General features: G+C 51.9%; 1 protein-coding gene across 1 annotated transcript in view; it reads right to left on the reverse strand.

Annotated features, from left to right (window-relative positions):
* The window catches only part of LOC140400093 (acylphosphatase-2-like), a 55,379-nt gene that overhangs the window by 33,277 nt on the left and 2,821 nt on the right, over window positions 1–19,281 (reverse strand). Inside the window, exon 2 of the mRNA XM_072489567.1 lies at window positions 7,060–7,076. Within this exon, the coding sequence (XP_072345668.1) occupies window positions 7,060–7,076 (17 nt within the window). The remainder of the gene's footprint in view (window positions 1–7,059; window positions 7,077–19,281) is intronic.

Raw genomic sequence — 19,281 nt, forward strand, 5'->3', positions numbered from 1 at the left:
GTCCAAAGACGTGCAGGTTACGTGAATTGGATATTCTGAATTCTCCCTCTGTGTACCCGAACAGGCGCCGAAATGTGGCGACGAGGGGATTTTCACAGTAACTTCATTGTACTGTTAATGTAAGCCTACTTGTGACAATAAAGATTATTATTAAATGGATGATCCCTTACTTTCAAATAGTGGCCTCTAGTACTAGATTCTCCCACAAGGTCGGGCGGGATTTTCCGGTCACGCCCAACCCGAGTCCGGAAATTCCCATCCGAGGTCAATGGACCTTTAAACGTTCCATCAAAGTGCCTGTCCCACCTGCCACGATTTACCCCATCCTCGCCACATCTATCCTGTCAAGACCTCCCAGGATCTTATATGTTTCAAAAAAGTCGCCTGCTACTTTTCTAGACTCCAGCGGATACAAGGAAAGAACATCCAACCTTTCCTCATAAGGCAACCTGCCCAATCCAGGTGTTAGTTTAGCAAACCTTCCCTGAAATGCTTCCAACGCATTTGCATCCTTCCTTAAATAAGGTGACCAAAACTATGGGGGCGATTCTCCCAAATGGAGCCCAAGTGTTCGCGCCGTCGTGAATGCCGTCGCGTTTCATGACGGCGCGAACCGGGCCCGGGTATGAACGATTCTAGCCCCCATAGAGGACCAGCACGGCGCTGGAGCGGTTCGCGCCGCTCCAGCCTCCTTTTCCGGCACCTAATGGGCGCCGCGCCAACCTGCGCATGCATGGGGGACTTCTTTAGCGCGCCGGCCCCGACTCAACATGGCGTCGGTGTTCAGGGGCCGGCCGCGCCAATCGGTGGGACCCAATCACGGGCCAGACCCCATCGGAGGCCCCCCCCCCCCACAGGCCACTCCCCCGACAGAGTTCCCGCCGGCAGCGACCAGGGGTGAACGGCGCCGATGTGACTCTGTCGTATCCGCGCGGCCGCTCGGCCCATCCGGGCCAGAGAACCGGCACCAGGCCAGCGCACCTCGGAGAATCGTGCGCCGGCGTCGTGGCGCAGTTGCGGCAATTCCCCTTGCTTAATACCTTCAGCTCTAACTATTATGTCCCAAGAAAGTTGCCTCATGAAATGAATTCAGAAAATCAAGGGATTTAAAAAAAATTCTTTCACAGGATGTGGCATCTCTGGCGAGGTCAGCATTGATTGCCCATCCAAAAATGCATTTGAGAAGTGTGGTATTATAGGTATTACGGTACCTGATAGGCTAAAGCACCATTGGTTGAAACTGTATGCTTGCTATTGGTTAGAGTGTATGATAGCTCCACCCTGATAGGCGGGGTATAAGAACCCGTGCCACCCCAGCAGCCCTCATTCTGTACCGGAGCTGCTGGGGGAAATATCTAGCTTATTAAAGCCTTCAGTTGGACTACAACCTCGCTTTAGTGGTCATTGATCGTGCATCAATTTAATAAGCTAGTTTTTTAAGAAGAAAGGATGGTGCTCCGAATCAAGCCGGAGTGTCTGCAACTTAGCCCCCACGCGGCGAACTCAGCGGCAATCTTTAAGCACTGGCTGGCGTGCTTTAAAGGGTATCTCGAGACGGCCGAAAATACACCCATGGGAGAGCAGAAACTGCACGTCCTGCACTCAAGGTTGAGCCCGGAGATTTACACCCTCATCGAGGAAGCGGAAGACTTTGATGCAGCAATAGAGCTGCTAAAAAGACACTATATACGTCCGGTAAACCAGGTCTACGCCTGGCACCTGCTTGCAACAAGGCGACAAACCCCTGGGGAATCGCTGGAGGAATTCTACCGTGCACTCCTGGTGTTGGACAGAAGCTGCGGCTGCCCGCAAGTTTCGGCGAGCGAACACACGGAACTCTTAGTCCGGGACGCTTTCGTGGCAGGTATGCTATCGTCACAAATCCGCCAGCGTCTATTAGAAAAGGACACCCTGAGCTTGCAGGCTCCCTGGGCGTGGCCTCCAGGAACGCCCGCACTTACGTTTCCGACCGCGCGGCAGCCCCCTGAGCAGCGTGGAACCCCTCCGTGGCCGACCCTGAGACTTCCCCCATAGGCCTGCGCTGCAAAGCGGCCTGGCAACCCCGAGGGGCCCCGCTGATACTTTTGCGGGCAGGCCAAGCACCCCCGCCAGCGCTGCCCGGTCCGCACATCCACCTGCAAGGGATGCGGCAAAAAGGGCCATTTCGTTGGGGTATACCAGGCCCGAGTGGTGGCCGCGGTCTCCAGCGGCCCGTGCGGACCGCAACCACAGACTTCACGGGCCCCGTGCGGCCAGCGGTCGCTGCCACCTCCATATCCCAGGGCCACGAACGGACCTCGGGTGCCACCATCTTATTCAGCGGACGCCACGTTGGAGGGATGGGCGGCGCCATTTTGTGCACCCCCAGCCATGTGCGACCAATGGGAGACGCCATCTTTGATGAACCCCCAGGACCCCAGCTCGGCTGACCACACACTGCCCGAACAGAACCCTCAACTGCTGCGATTGGCCTCGGTGACTCTGGATCAGTCTCGGCCTTGAACACTCTCAACCGCTACGACAACCGTATTCATCAACGGGCACGAGACGTCCTGCCGAATCGACTCTGGGAGCACGGAGAGCTTTATACACCACGATACGGTAAGGCGCTGTTCTCTCCTCATCCACCCCGTTAATCAAAAAATCTCCCTGGTCTCCGGTTCACACTCAGTGGCGATAAAGTGCAGCAAACCTCACAGTCCAGGGAAGGGAGTTCAAAAATGTCCGTCTCTACGTCCTTCCCCACCTCTGCGCGGCTACACTCCTGGGTTTAGACTTCCAGTGTAACCTTCAAAGTCTGACTTTCCAATTTGGCGGCCCTATACCCCCGCTTACTGTCTGCGGCCTTACGACCCTTAAGGTCAACCCGCCTTCCCTGTTTGCGAATCTCACCCCAGATTGCAAACCCGTCGCCACCAGGAGCAGACGCTACAGTGCCCAGGACCGGATCTTTATTAGGTCAGAGGTCCAAAGGCTACTGAGGGAAGGGATCATTGAAGCCAGTAACAGTCCCTGGAGAGCTCAAGTAGTGGTGGTAAAGACCAGGGAGAAGCATAGGATGGTCATTGACTACAGTCAGACCATCAACAGGTTTACGCAGCTGGACGCGTACCCTCTCCCCCGCATATCCGACCTGGTAAACAGGATCGGGCATTATAAGGTCTTCTCCACTGTGGATCTCAAGTCCGCCTACCACCAGCTCCCCATCCGCACTAGTGACCGCAAATACACTGCCTTCGAGGCAGATGGGCGGCTCTATCACTTCTTAAGGGTTCCCTTCGGTGTCACCAACGGGGTCTCGGTCTTCCAGCTCGAGATGGACCGAATGGTTGACCGGTACGGTTTACGGGCAACATTCCCGTATCTCGATCATGTCACCATCTGCGGCCATGACCAGCAGGACCATGACACCAACCTCCGAAAATTTCTCCAGACCGCTAAAATCCTTAACCTTACATACAACAAGGATAAATGCGCGTTTAGCACCGACCGTCTAGCCATCCTCGGCTACGTAGTGCGAAATGGAGTTATAGGCCCCGACCCTGAACGCATGCGCCCCCTTATGGAGTTCCTCCTCCCTCACTGCTCCAAGGCCCTGAAACGCTGCCTAAGGTTTTTCAGTTACTACGCTCAGTGGGTCCCCAACTACGCAGACAAGGCCCGTCCCCTGATCCAATCCACAGTTTTTCCCGTCGATAGAGGCCCGCCAGGCCTTCAGCCGCATCAAAGCTGACATTGCAAAGGCCACGATGCGCGCAATCGATGAATCCCTTCCCTTCCAGGTCGAGAGCGATGCGTCCGACATAGCTCTGGCGGCTACCCTCAACCAAGCGGGCAGACCCGTGGCCTTCTTCTCCCGCACCCTCCATGCTTCTGAAATCCGCCACTCCTCAGTCGAAAACGAGGCCCAGGCCATAGTAGAAGCTGTGCGACATTGGAGGCACTACCTGGCCGGCAGGAGATTCACTCTCCTCACCGACCAACAGTCAGTGGCCTTCATGTTTGATAATGCACAGCGGGGCAAGATAAAAAACGAAAAGATCTTGCGGTGGAGGATCAAACTCTCCACCTACAACTACGAGATCTTGTATTGTCCCGGGAAGCTAAACGAGCCTCCTGACGCCCTGTCCCGCGGCACATGTGCCACTGCACAAGTGGACCGTCTCCGAGCCCTCCACGAGGACCTCCCTTTTTCCATTTTGTCAAGACCCGCAACCTGCCCTACTCCATTGAGGAGTTCAGGACAGCCACCATGGTCTGCCAAATTTGCGCGGAGTGCAAACTGCATTCTACCGCCCAGAGAAAGCGCACCTGATAAAAGCTTCCCGTCCTTTTGAACGCCTCAGCATGGACTTCAAAGGCCCCCTCCCCTCCACCGACCGCAACACGTACTTCCTGAACGTGATTGACGAGTACTCCCGGTTCCCATTCGCCATCCCCACCCCTGACATGACCGCAACCACCGTCATCAAGGCCCTCCATAGCATCTTTGCACTGTTCGGGTTCCCCGCTTACATCCACAGTGATAGGTGGTCCTCCTTTATGAGTGACGAACTGCGTCAGTTCCTGCTCAGCAAGGGCATTGCCTCGAGAAGGGCGACCAGTTACAACCCCCGGGGTAACGGACAGGTAGAGAGGGAGAAGGGAACGGTCTGGAAGACCGTCCTACTAGCCCTATGGTCCAGGAACCTCCCAGTCTCCCGCTGGCAAGAAGTCCTCCCGGATGCCCTCCACTCCATCCGGTCACTGCTTTGTACGACCACCAATCAGACACCTCACAAACGTCTCCTTGTCTTCCCTAGGAAGTCCTCCTCTGGGACCTCGCTCTCGACCTGGCTGGCAGCACCCGGACCCATCCTGCTCCGAAAACACATGCGGGCGCACAAGTCGGACCCGTTGGTCGAGAGGGTACATCTGCTCCATGCTAACCCCCAGTACGCCTACGTGGCGAACCCCAACAAGATACGGTCTCCCTACGGGACCTGGTGCCCACCGGAACCCCATGCACATTCCAGCCACCAGTCCCACCCTCTCCTCCACCGCAGCACCTTACAGGAGGATCGGTCCTTCCGCCGCCCCCGTTTAGGCCCCCCCACCCACCGACGCCCCCCGCAGGCGCTCCCTCCCCAGGTCAGCCATTTTCCCCACCAGCTCCGTCTAGGGGTGACGAAGCTGCCATGGAGATCGAAGCCACGCTCCCGGAGTCACAGACGCCCGAGCCTCCACCGGAGTCACCACCGAAGCTCCGACGATCACAGAGGACGACCAGGGCCCCCAATCGACTGATTGCTTCATTTTAACTGTAATCTGTAAACATAAACCATCAAATGTACATAGCTACCAAACTTGTACTAAACACTGTACGGAGGTATTACGGTACCTCCATAACTAATTATACCATGTTGTTATGTTTTGTAGTTTCTGGTCACCACCCCCGCCGGACTCTTTTTTTGACAGGGGGTGAATGTGGTATTATAGGTATTACGGTACCTGATAGGCTAAAGCACCATTGGTGGAAACTGTATGCTTGCTATTGGTTAGAGTGTATGATAGCTCCGCCCTGATAGGCGGGGCATAAGAACCCGTGCCGCCCCAGCAGCCCTCATTCTGTACCTGAGCTGCTGGGGGAAACATCTAGCTTATTAAAGCCTTCAGTTGGACTACAACCTCGCTTTAGTGGTCATTGATCGTGCATCAAGAAGGTGGTGGTGATCCACCTTCTTGAGCCGCTGCAGTCCATGTGGCGTAAGTACACCCACTGTGCTGTTAGAGAGGAATTTGACCCAGCGACAGTGAAGGAACAGCTGATATGTTTCCAAGTCAGGGCGGTGAGTGGCTTGGGAGGGCAGCTTGCAGGTGGTGGGGGTCCCGTGTATCTGCTGCCCTTGCCCTTCTTGGTGGCCGAGGTGGTGGGTTTGGAAGGTGCTGTGCAAGGAGCCTTGGTGAATAGCTGCAGTGCATCTTGTAGATGGTACGCACTGCTGCCACTGTACGTCGCTGATGGATTGAGTGGATATTGAAGAATGGGGCGCCAATCAAGTGAGTTGCTTTGTGCCTGGATGGCGTCGAGCTTCTTCTGTGTTGTTGCAGCTGCGCTCATCCAGGCAAGTGGAGAGTATTCCCTCACACTCCTGACTTGTGCCTTGCAGTTGGTGGACAGGTTATGGAGGTGAGTTACTCGCTGCAGGATTCCCAGCCTCTGACCAGCTCTTGTAGTGGGGGTTGAATCTCGTCATGTGAGAGTACCTTTAAGAAATGGGTGTTTATAAATGGGTGTGTATATAAATATCTGTAGTGAGAGTACCTTTAAGAAATGGGTGTTTATAAATGGGTGTGTATATAAATATCTGTAGTGAGAGTACCTTTAAGAAATGGGTGTTTATTACTGCAGTGATGTCAGAGAGTGGGTGGAGCTGGGCTGTCTGTCGGCTTTTTACTTTCGTTTTAGGCTGTTTGCTGCAGGGTGTGTTTTAGTTTCGTTCTCAGAGCTGCAGTCACAGCCAGAAGGTGTATGAATCTCTCTCTGTAATCTAAAGACTGTAAATCGATCCTGGTGATTTAAAACTAATAACAGTCGTGAATGTAAACCTAATGTGCTTATGGTAAAAGGTGTTTTAAGTCTTATGGATGTTAAAAGGAAAGCTTAAAGGATTACTTAGTGTTGTATTCTTTGGGGGTTGTATTTGAATTAATGGTTGCTAAGATGTTCACTGGATGTTTTGAAAAGGTTAACTTGAGTTCATAGAATAAACATTGTTTTGCTTTAAAAAATACTTTTCCATTTCTGCTGTCCCACACCTGTAGAGTGGGCCGTGTGCTCCCCATACCACAATCTATTAAAAGTTGTGGGTCAGGTGAACTCCATGATATACTTTGGGGTTCTGAAAACCCTGGCCCATAATAAACCTAAATCACATTGATGCCCATTCATTCACTCATTCTTCTGAAAATGTAAGTATGAATTTTCCCCTTCAAGAAACCCGTACTCACATCTGACACACCGGGCAGACGCAGCTAGCTGTGGCATGAAATTGATTCCTTTGCTTTCTGCGCTCTTACCTTTCGGAAGAAGACACCTGGAAATGGAAGAGAACGAAAATAATCAATCATTCATAATACTCAACAGGGGCAACGGTGCAATGCTTATACTGGGAAACTATTACCCAGACCAGATAGCCCAGAGCAGTTAAGGATGTGGAAGCAAATAAAGATTCTGCTCAAGTCGGTAGGTGAGCTGGTTCCTTGGTAAGGTCAGCGTAAAGCTTTAGATACCCATATTTTCTAGAGATTGCTGCCTCTTCTGTATCACCTGAGTTTATTTTTATTCTCCTCCTTTTACACATTTTCTCCCAAATTTACACCCACCATCAATAAACAATAATCAGTAACGGATGTCATGTCAGTCCCCATATCAATAACAACGATCCCATCCTCCCACCAAACCCCAAACATTAGCCCGCATGTTAATATAAACAAATGACAAAAAGGAATCAGGAATCGCCCATACTCACCATTTTATAAAATTGAGTACCCAATTCATTTTTTTCCAATTAAGGGGTAATTTAGCTTGGCCAATCCACCTACCTTTGGGTTGTGGGGGGTGAAACCCACGCAAACACGGGGAGAATGTGCAAACTGCGCACAGTGACCCAGAGCCGGGAACAAACCTGGGACCTCGGCGCCACCGTGCTGCCCTGCCCATACTCACCATTAACACACAGAGTCCTCCTCTCCCCAATCCTCCCAGACCCCCAAATGTTCGATGTTACCCAGTTTTTGAAAGTGCATAATGAATAATGCCCATGAATTGTAGAACCCCTCCATCCTTCCCCTCAGTTCAAAATTAACCTTCTCAAGAGTCAAGAATTCCAGCATGTCCCCCCCCCCCCCCCCCGCCACACCAGGGCACAGGGTGGAGAGGTTGCTCTCCATCCCATCAGGATCCGCCTTCGGGCGATCAACGAGGTGAAGGCTACTACATCTGCCTCCGCACCTGTTTCCAACCCCGGCTGGTCCGACACCCCGAATATGGCCTCCCGGGGACCCGGGTCCAGTTTCACGTGCACCACTTTAGCGATTACCCTAAACACCTCCTTCCAGTAATCCTCCAACTTTCAGGACCAAACATATGAATGTGATTTGCGGGGCCTCCCCCACCGCATCTTCTACCCCTTAAAAGAATCGGTTCATCCTCGCCCTTGTGAGGTGTGCTCTGTATAACCACCTTCAGCTGTATCAGCCCCAACCTCGCGCACGAGGTGGAGGCGTTCACTCTCCGGAGCACCTCACACCAGAACCCCTCCTCCATATCTTCTCCCAACTCTTCCTCCCACTTTGCTTTGATCCCTTCCAGTGGTGCCTATGCATCACCTGAGTTGAGCGCCTTTCTTGCGGGCCACTTTCTTCCCAATAAGTTCAATATTTTCTCAGTATTCAACATCACAAATAAAAATAGTTGCATCCACAAAACACTTCCTGGAGGTGTTTCTACAAACAAGTTGCAGTGATTCTTGTTGCGTCTGGTACACTGATTTGTCACTTCTGTCATATCAGTGATATTTTCACAAGTTAATAAAAAAATTCTGCCCTCGGTCTCCAATTTTAGTAGTTTCCCCTTGCCATACACTGGGCAGAAATCAAAGACCTTTGAAATATGCTCTGCACATTTGCCTACACATGTGGAACTGTCTCATGAAATGTCGGGCGGGATTCTCCCAATGGGCGGCTAAGTGGAGTTCAAAAAGCTGGAGTAAAAACAGGAGTGTTTTATTCCAGCGTCGGCGCCCGTTCCGGGACCCCAGTCTGCGGCCCACAGGGGGCTAGGACGGCCTGGAGTGGCCTCTGCCGCCCCAGCTGCCGATCCCGTCCTGAACCCGGCGCCGCGGGGTCCGTGCATGCGCAGTTGAGCCGGCGCTAACCAGCGCATGCGCAGTGGCCTTCTTCCTCATGGTGGCCCTGACGCCAAATGGCGCAGGGTTGCAGGAGCCGGCGCGGAGGAAAGGAGGCCGGGGCGGCAGAGAGGCCGGGCCAGGCCACTACGGAGGCCCCCACCCCCCCCGGGTCAGACCCCCCCCCCCCCCCCCACAGGCCGCACCCGGACCCTTCAAAGCTGAGGTCCCGCCGGCTCAGAGGATGTTGGAACGGCGGCGGGACTCGGCTTTTTGTTGACGGCCGCTCGGCCCATCCGGCCCGGAGAATCGGCGCGCCGGCCCTGGCCGGAGAGTCGGCACATACCCCGACCGGCGCCGACCATGCCGGTGCCGATTCTCCACATTGCGGAGAATTGCGTCCCGGCGTCGGGGCAGTGGGGGGTCGGAGAATTCCGCCCCTCTTTTCTCCGCCACTTTAACAGATGCATGGATGGACCAGTTTAGTCTATGTGCATTAATGCCTCTGCTGCGTTAATAGGCAATAGGTTAGTGGGTTCAAATCCCCCTATGGCAGCTGGTTAAATTTAAATTCAATGAATAAAATCTGGAACATAAAGCTAGACTCAGTAATGGTGACCATGACAACATTCGTCGAATGGCGTATTCCCCACCTTTAAAAAGAAATGCCCTTTGGGTGAGGAAATCTGCTGTCCTTACCCGGTCTGGCTCACATGTGGTTCCCGACCCACCACAATGTGGCTGATTCTTAACTGCGCTCTGAAGTGGCCTGGCATAGCCCAATCATTCAGTTCAAGAGCAATTAGGGATGGGCAACCAAAGCAGGCCTCGCCAGCGACGCACACATTCCTTTGAAGGATAAAGGAAACTAAAAGGTAAAAAAAGCTTCGAGTTAAACTCATGGTAGGGCGGCACGGTGATGCAGTGGTTAGCACTGCTGCCTCATGCCGCTGAGGACCCAGGTTCGATCCCAGCAGCGCGTGGAGTTTGCACATTCTCCCCTTAACTGTGTGGGTCTCGCCCCCACAACCCAGGGTAGGTGGATTGGCCACGCTAAATTGCCCCTTAATTGGAAATAAATAATTGGGTGCTCTAAATTTAGAAAAAAGTAAAACTCATGGAGTTGGAGCGAAAAACAAGATGTTGCTATCTAACTGATAGCTCCACACGATGACTGCTCGTTCCAGTAGAATTACAGCAGAGAAACAGGCCATGCAGTCCATCTGCTTTATACTGGCGTGTATGCTCCAATGAGCAGCTCTCAATTTAATCTCACCCAATCATCATATCCGTCTATTCTTTTCTCCCTCACATGCTAATCCACTTTTCCCTTCAATGCATCCTCACTATGGTATTTTTCCACTCTAGTTAGAAGAGACTCAGGTTGTGACAGAGGTTCGTCAGGAAAGGACAGACAAAGGGTCAGCAATGGGTAACAAAAGATTTCTTTAACACACCGGTGATCCTGTGGCTTTGTCCAATGAAAATCAGGGGCGGGATTCTCCCCTACCCGGCGGGGTGGGCGGTCCCGGCGCCAAGGAGTGGCGTGAACCACTCTGGCGTCGGGCTGCCCGGAAGGTGTGGAATCCACTCCGGCGCCGGCGGGGTTGGCACTGTGCAGCTGGCGTCAAAGGGCTTGGCGCCAAACCAACCGGCGCCGAAGGGCCTCAGCCGACCGGTGCGAGTTAGCGCATGCGCAGGGGGGTTCGTCTCCGCACCAGCCATGGCGGAGGTCCACAGCAGCCGCTGCGGAGGGAAAGAGTGCCCCCACGGCACAGGCCCACCCGCGGATTGTTGGATCCCAACCCCGGACCAGGCCACCGTGGGGGCACCCCCCGGGGCCAGATCCCCCGCAGAGCCAGCTCCTGCCGCTAAGTACCTGGTCTAATTTATGCTGGCAGGACCGGCCTAAAACGGGTGGCCACTCGGCCCATTGCGGGCCGGAGAATCGCCGGGGGGGGGGGGTCGCTGCCAATGGCCGCCGACCGGTGCGGCGCGATCCCCGCCCCTGCCAAAACGCCCGCACCGGAGAATTCGGCAGCTGGCAGGGGCGGGATTCACGCCGCACCCCAGCGATTCTCCAGCCTTGTGGGGGGTCGGAGAATCCCGCCCCAGATTTCCCTCAGAGTGCATCAATGATGCTGTGGGCATTGGGACAGGAATATGCTGCTTTTGACTTTCTATGTATGTCATATGCTCCATATTTGGACATGGTTGCCCAAATATAGAGTGTACGACTGACGTAGAAAACCTTAATGTTAATTTGAGTAGAGGAACATAGGAATTAGGAGCAGAAGTAGGCAATTCCGCACTTGAAGCCTGCTCTGCCATCCAATCAGGTCATGGCAGATCTCTTCCTGGTCTCAAATCCATCTCCCTGCTTGTTCCCCAAATCCCTTTAACTGTTTTCTTTACAATCAGAAGTATATCTATCTCCTTCTTGAAAGCATTTAATGATTCAGGTTCCACCGTAATATGGGGCAGCGAGTTTCACAAATTCACCACTCTCTGCAAGTAGTTCCTCCTCAACTCAGCTCTAAATCTACCGCCTCTTAACCTACATGCACAGCATCAGCAAATCGCAGATTTGCTCGACATATAAAAATATATTGTTACCTTATTATATACTTACCTTATTTTTTTCTTAATTTTTCCAATTAAGGAGCAATTTAGCGTGGCCAATTCACCTACCTTGCACATCTGTGGGTTGTGGGGGTGAGACCCAGGCAGACACGGGATTGAACCCGGACCCCCGGCACCGTGGGCAGCAGTGCTAACCACTGCGCCACCATGCAGCCTGACCTTATTTTTTAAAAATAAATTTAGTGTACCCAATTAATTTTTTCCAATTAAGGGGCAATTTAGCATGGCCAATCCACCTAACGTGCACATCTTTGGGTTGTGGGGGTGAAACCCACGCAAACATGGGGAGAATGTGCAAACTCCACATGGACAGTGACCCAGAGCCGGGATCGAACCTGGGAGCTCGGGGCCGTGAGGCTGCAGGGTTAACCCACTGCGCCACCATGCTGCCACCCGACCTTATTTTTTAATTGATGGCAGTAATAGTAAATGGATATTTATCTCCTACACTTGTTCCCCTTTAACAAAACTGTAGGCACTGCTGCTGAATCTATCGCTGTAATAAATCACGCTCTTGTTCAAAGAATTTATGGAGTGTCATATTGCACCTTTCAGAAATGTCTCACAGTGCTGCGGATCCGAGGTGTGCAATCGGGATGCTATAGAAAGGAACGGCGGACGGAGCTCAGTTGGGGTAGATCTCTCAGCAGTGCAAATAGCACCAATTGCCACTGGTCAGAGGAAGGGCTGAAGGAGCTCCTTCCAGAAGTATGTCAATAGGGTCCACTGAGGTTGATGAAACAGAAACCATGACCCAGAGCTTTTCTTTACTGGGAGGGTTTATTGTTCAGCCTCGCAGCTCTCCTCCCATCCAACAAAGTATCCCAACCATCCCCGATTCATATTCTCTTTTGAAAAGAGAAAAAAAAAATCAATAAACAAAAATCAAGAAGTGTGGCAGCCCCGGTGTGATTAATATAAAACATCAGAAGGAAACTTAATTGAATTAAAATGTCCTTCCCAGGGGTGATGTTGCACCCCAGACCCTGTGCAGCCGAGCGGGTGTGAAAGGCCAGAAGCGTGCCGATGGATACCACGTGCTTCCTCTCCAGGACCGTCTGGCGACGAACATAGCCACGGTAGATTGCCGCGGTAGAGGGACAGACAGCTGGGTCGGACGATCCCTTATTTATACGTCCTCCAAGACAATTAATAGCCATCACCTATTTCTCTAAACCATCACAAAGTAATGAACAAGGCATTAACATGATAAAGGAACACTGCAGCTCCAAAGGCGTTCATTAAGCAGGTAGCATCTCTCTCTAGCCTTCAGTTAAATCTATGTTAATCTCTCCCCAGCCTTGGCAGCGTGGTGGTGCAGTGGGTTAGCATTGCTGCCTCACGGCGCTGCGGTCCCAGGTTCGATCCCGGCTCTGGGTCACTGTCCGTGTGGAGTTTGCACATTCTCCCCGTGTCTGCGTGGGTTTCGCCCCCACAACCCAAAGATGTGCAGGTTAGGTGGATTAGCCACATGAAATTGCCCCATAATTGGAAAAAATTAATTAAGTACTCGAAATTTATTTTAAAAAACATCTCTCCCCAGCCTCAACTTGTCGCTGGCCATCTATCCAGCCTCGCTTCTCTATCCCCCTAACAAAGTACAAATCTCATCCTATTCCCAGTTCCCTGCAGCTCTGACGAAGAGTCATCCAGACGCGAGACGTTAGCGCCGTTTCTCTCGCCTCAGATGCTGTCAGGACCCGCTGAGATTTCCCGGCATTGCCTGTTTTTGTTTCAGACAGCAGTGTACACCACTGTGTTGCCACGCCACCCATAGTTAGATGCTATGGATCTGACTGCACCTTGACGACAAGGGGAAATGATCTGCTCGGGTAGCACAAATGGATAGCACTGTGGCTTCATAACGCCAGGGTCCCAGGTTCGATTCCCCGCTGAGTCACTGTCTGTGCTGTCCATTGCCAAGGTTTAAGTTCAGCGATTACTAAGTGGCCTGCTTTACCTGGGTTACTTGAACATAGGAATTAGGAGCAGAGATAGGCAATTCCGCCCTTGGAGAGATTGACTAGGTTGGGATTGTTCTCGCTGGAGTTCAGAAGAATGAGGGGGGAATCTCATAGAGACTTATATAATTCTACCAGGACTAGACAGGGTAGATGCAGGGAAGATGTTACCAATGGTGGGTGTGTCCAGAACCAGGGGTCACAGGCTGAGGATTCAGGGGAAACCATTTCGGACAGAGATAAGGAGACATTTCTTCATACAGAAAGTGGTGAGCCTGTGGAATTCATTACCACAGAAGTAGTTGATGCTAAAACTTTGAATATATTCAAAAGGCGGCTGGATGCAGCACTTGGGGAGAATGGGATCAAAGGCTATGGGGAGAAAGCAGGATTAGGCTATTGAGTTGGATGATCAGCCATGATCGTGATGAATGGCGGAGCAGGCTCGAAGGGTCAAAAGGCCTCCTCCTGCTCCTATCTTCTATGTATCTATACAGTATTGCCAGTCTCCATTTCAGACGTACAGCACCACCTACAGGTTCAAATGTGAATATCCAATGCATTGGATCCCAATCACAAGGGGCCAACGTTAAAAAATTGGACAGTGCGCAGAATCAGCGACATTACTGGAGCCCTTTCACGCTGAGACACACCGCGTACCTCTTTCCCCCAATTTACTCGTTCATGGGATGTGGGCGTCGTCGGGCACGGCCAACATTTGTTGCCCATCCTTAATTGCCCCTGACAGGAGTGGTTTGCTCGGCCATTTCAGAGGGTGGTCAAGACTCCACCGCATTGCTGGGGCAAGAACGGAAGAGGGCGGAAACCCTCAGCAGGACTGCCAGCGCCAATTAGGAGAGATTCAGAGATAACGTTTCGAGTCCTTCGGCTCCTCATCAGAACTAAGGGAGGGAGATCCACGGTGGAAACACGCAACACCAAGTGGCAACGTTAAGAATGAAAAGCATCGCGGTGGGCCTGGAGTCACACGTAGGCCGGACCAGTTAAGGATGGCAGATTTCCTTCCCGAGAGGACATTATTGTTCTGGCGACCTGGCTTCATTCAGATCCCATCGCGGCAGCAGGTGGGGTTTAAATTCAGTTAATAAATCTGGAATGTGAAAGCTGGTGCCGGCCTTTCCGCTGCTGCCGCCACGGGGGCGTGGGGGAGGGGAAAATGTTGGATATCTACCAGGAGCTGTTGGAGGCGGAGGAAACCCCGGTGGAGGAGCTTAAGGGCAAGTGGGAGGACAAGCTATGTGGGGAGTTAGAGGCAGTTCTGTTGGCAGATGCCCTAAGCAGGGTTAATTCCCCCTCTTCATGTGCCAGGCTTAGCCTAATACAATTTAAGGTGGTCCACCGGGCACATATGACGGCGGCGAGGAAGAGCAAGTTTTTTTGGGTAGAAGATAGATGTGTGAGGTGCGTGGGAAGCTCAGCAAACCATGTCCACATGTTCTGGGCATGACCAAAGCTCAGAGGGTTTTGGCAGGGATTTGCAAAGGCAATGTCCGGGGTGCTAGGTACGCGGGTGGTGCCGAGTCCAGAGATAAGGATCTTTGGAGTGTCAGAAGATCCGGGAGTTCATGGAGTGAAAGAGGTCGATGTCCTGGCCTTTGCCTACCTGGTAGCCCAGAGACGGATCCTTTTAATGTCGAGGGACTCGAAGCCCCCGAGTGTCGAGACCTGGGTTAGTGACATGACTGGGTTTCTCAGTCTTGAGAAGATAAAGTTTGCCTTAAGAGGGACTATGTTGGGGTTCTCCTGGATGCTAGATGGTTGTGGTGTGTGAAGATTGGGTCGGGTGGCAAAATGTTTATTTTACCATGTTAATGTTTTTTGTTTTTGTTATGGTTATAAAAATTTGCAAATACTTTAATAAAAATATATATTTTTAAAAATCTGGGATGTACAGCCAGTCTCCGTGATGGTGACCACGAAAATATCATCGACTGTCGTAGAAACCCATCCGGTTCACTAATGTCCTTTTGGGGAAGGGAATCTGCCCTCCTCACCTGGTCTGGCCTACATGTGACCAACAGCCTAGCAAGCCACTCAGTTCCACGGCAATTAGGGATGGGCAACAAATGCTGGTCAAGCAGCGATGCCGGCATCCCAGAACAAAATAATTAACCTGGTCCACTGGATTACTAGTCCAGTGACATTCCCACTCTTCCATCAACTCCCCCCTTGATTATCCAGACCCCTGACCAATTGAAAACAATTGAAATGAATGAACACATTATCAAATATGAGAGGCCACTCAAAGAACAAAGACAAAGAACAAAGAAAAGTACAGCACAGGAACAGGCCCTTCGGCCCTCCAGGCCTGTGCCGACCATGCTGCCCGACTAAACTAAAATCTTCTACACTTCCTGGGTCCGTATCCCTCTATTCCCATCCTATTCATATATTTGTCAAGATGCCCCTTAAATGTCACTATCATCCCTGCTTCCACCACCTCCTCCGGCAGTGAGTTCCAGGCACCCACTACCCTCTGTGTAAAAAAACTTGCCTCATACATCTACTCTAAACCTTGCCCCTTGCATCTTAAACCTATGCCCCCTAGTAACTGACCCCTCTACCCTGGGGAAAAGCCTCTGACTATCCACTCTGTCTATGCCCCTCATAATTTTGTCGACCTCTATCAGGTCACTCCTCAACCTCCGTCATTCCAGTGAGAACAAACCGAGTTTATTCAACCGCTCCTCATAGCTAATGCCCTCCATACCAGGCAACATCCTGGTAAATCTCTTCTGCACCCTCTCAAAAGCCTCCACATCCTTCTGGGAGTGTGGCGACCAGAATTGAACACTATACTCCAAGTGTGGCCTAACTATGGTTCTATACAGCTGCAAAATGACTTGCCAATTCTTATACTCAATGCCCCGGCCAATGAAGGCAAGCATGCCGTATGCCTTCTTGACTACCTTCTCCACCTGTGTTGCCCCTTTCAGTGACCTGTGGACCTGCACACCTAGATCTCTCTGACTGTCAATACTCTTGCGGGTTCTACCATTAACTATTCCACAGAAAACGTCCCTACAGCTCCCTCATCCACAACACCCAAACTGTTTCTTAAATGGTTAAATGGTTTCTGCCTGTGACGTCCTTGCACCCTCTCAGTCCCAATCTGCGAAGAATTTTCTGACATCCAAACAGCCTCTTCTGAATAAATTACTTTTCAAAGGCATTACTACAAACAAATTGATCTTCTTCAAATAAGAGAGGCGGATTGATCCAAATGGGCAAACTGACCACTGGGACATGATGTCAAGGCCCTCAGCCATGGTCGTCACAGACTGAGTCATGACTTGGACACCACCACTCAAGACGTGTACATTGTGCTCCAGGTTTCCACTGCGGTCTCTACCCAGCAGCTTTGGCCTCGGCGCCACCCATTGTGGGCACCATTGGCTGTGCCCCCAGCCTTTGGGACTCTCCAATCAGCTTTGCAGTCGCTGGAATGTCACTGACACCCCCTCCTGAATCTCACGGCCTATCACCGGCCTCGGCTCTGGGAGAACCTTGTCCAGAGGCTTGGCATCTGCCTGGGATCCAGCAGACCTCCAACTCCCTTGGCTGTTCCTGCCTTCACCTGATGTGTATCAGCAACTGTGTGGTGCTCACCAGATTGTGCCCCAGAAGCCTCTCCACTAATGTCATCCACCAAGGTGCAGGTGATAGCTGTGACGTCTCAGAGGTGGTCTCCTTCCTCGCAGTTCTCATCCGAGGTGGCCTCCTGGGTGGCGGGGGGAATGATTCCGGATGGCCCAGCCTCATCAGATGGGGATCCTGCAAGACAATGGACATGTGGTCAGTGAGAGGGAAGGATCATTTTGTCTGACATTAACTCCTCACCTGAGACAGGTCACCTGGGTGAAAGGGCATTGGGTCCACATCTCTACGGCGCAGGCCAACCTCACTGTTGGTGACTGCTCTCTCCACGGGCAACCCCACGATATCCAGGGCCCGTTCCTCATATGGGACTGAGACTCGAATCTCTGGCACTCCGCCCCATGACTTGGCCCTTTCCCATTTATTATGGGCTATCTTCTCCTGCATGGACAAAGAGAGGACATTGCGAGCCGCACGCTTGATGGATCGGGAGGGTCTATAGCAGATGGCATTTGTGGGCATCGCACCTGGACATGAAGCGGTTGTGCTGGGGGGTGCCTGAGGAACAAGCACGGAGATTGGATGTGGGGAGGGTGCAAGGTGTCAGCCAGTGAATCGGTGGAGGGGGTGGGTTTGGGAATTTGAGGGGCGGCAGGTGTAACTGATGCCAAAAAAGAGGTGGTAACTTACCCTTGCTCCTCATTGGAGATAGAACATACAGTGCAGAAGGAGGTCATTTGGCCCATCGAGTCTGCACTGACCCACTTATGCCCTCACTTCCACACTATCCCCATAACCCAATAACACCTCCTAACCTTTTTGGCTGCTAAGAGCAATTTTATCATGGCCAATCTACCTAACCTGCACGTCTTTGGGCTGTGGGACACTTCCACACTATCCCCATAACCCAATAACACCTCCTAACCTTTTTGGCTGCTAAGAGCAATTTTATCATGGCCAATCTACCTAACCTGCACGTCTTTGGGTTGTGGGAGGAAACCGGAGCACCCGGTGGAAACCCACACAGACACGGGGAGAACGTGCAGACTCCGCATAGACAGTGACCCAGTGGGGAATCAAACCTGACACCCTGGAGATGTTAAGTAATGGGTTAAGAGACATTGCAATTAGTTGTCTCATTTATGTTAAGTATCCATTAATTGACACTGATATGTAAAGGGCTTCAGGTGGCCTCCGTCAGGTGATGTATGGTTAGAGTTTTGTGCTAAGGCTGTTGGAATGAAATAAATGTGTGTTTGTAAAAAAGGAACAGAACTTTAGACTCTTCATATCACAGCAACTAAAACGTCTAACAGGAGATGTGAAGCAACTGTGCTAACCGCTATGCTACCATGCTGCCTTCCTTAGTTTGTCTTCTTCCTTTGTTAAAATAAATTTAGAGTGCCCAATTTTTTTTCCAATTAAGGGGCAAGTTAGTGTGGCCAATCCACCTACCCTGCACATCTTTGGGTTGTGGCGCTGAACCCCACAAACACGGGGAGAAATCTCCACACGGACAGTGACCCGGGGCCAGGATCAAACCTGGGTCCTTAGTGCCGTGAGGCAGCAGTGCCAACCACTGCGCCACCATGCCACCCGTTTTTGTCTTCTTCCTACGTTGGACGGCGGTCCTCCTGGTCACGCTGCCCCCACCGACAGCCGCTGCCAAGCATTGCTGACCCTGCTGCTGGTCCTCCGTACCCCTTCAGGAGATCAGGGTGGCCCGCTTCTCACCCACAGCATAGGGAAGCCTGGCCAGGTCGCCATCCCCAGGTCTATGCGTCGCCACGCTTGTGCGTTGACTGAGAGTGAGTGGTGAGGGAGCGCTTGGAGGCAGCTCCTCCTTGTTAGCGGCGAGCTGCTGAGGCGCGAGTCGGGTGAATCAGACGGCGAGGCAGCCAGTGATGTTGAGAATCTCGTGGGGGGCTCACTTTTGGCAACGAGTGCCATTGAATGCAGGCCACGATATCACCAATGCTGCTGTTGCTAAACACCCGTCAAATGCGCCCAAAACAGGACTTTTCAATTTTTCCGTTGAATCGCGCCCATTTGCTCCCCCTTATTTCCTCATAGTTCCTCCAGTAATTTTTCACTGGACTCTATGTAAGGGAGCAACTTTTATACAGACCAGCTATCATCATCAAATTCATTTTACCTGCTATCTCAACCCT

The sequence above is a fragment of the Scyliorhinus torazame genome, chromosome 24 (genome assembly GCF_047496885.1).
Source record: "Scyliorhinus torazame isolate Kashiwa2021f chromosome 24, sScyTor2.1, whole genome shotgun sequence".
NCBI classification, from domain to species: Eukaryota; Metazoa; Chordata; class Chondrichthyes; order Carcharhiniformes; family Scyliorhinidae; genus Scyliorhinus; species Scyliorhinus torazame.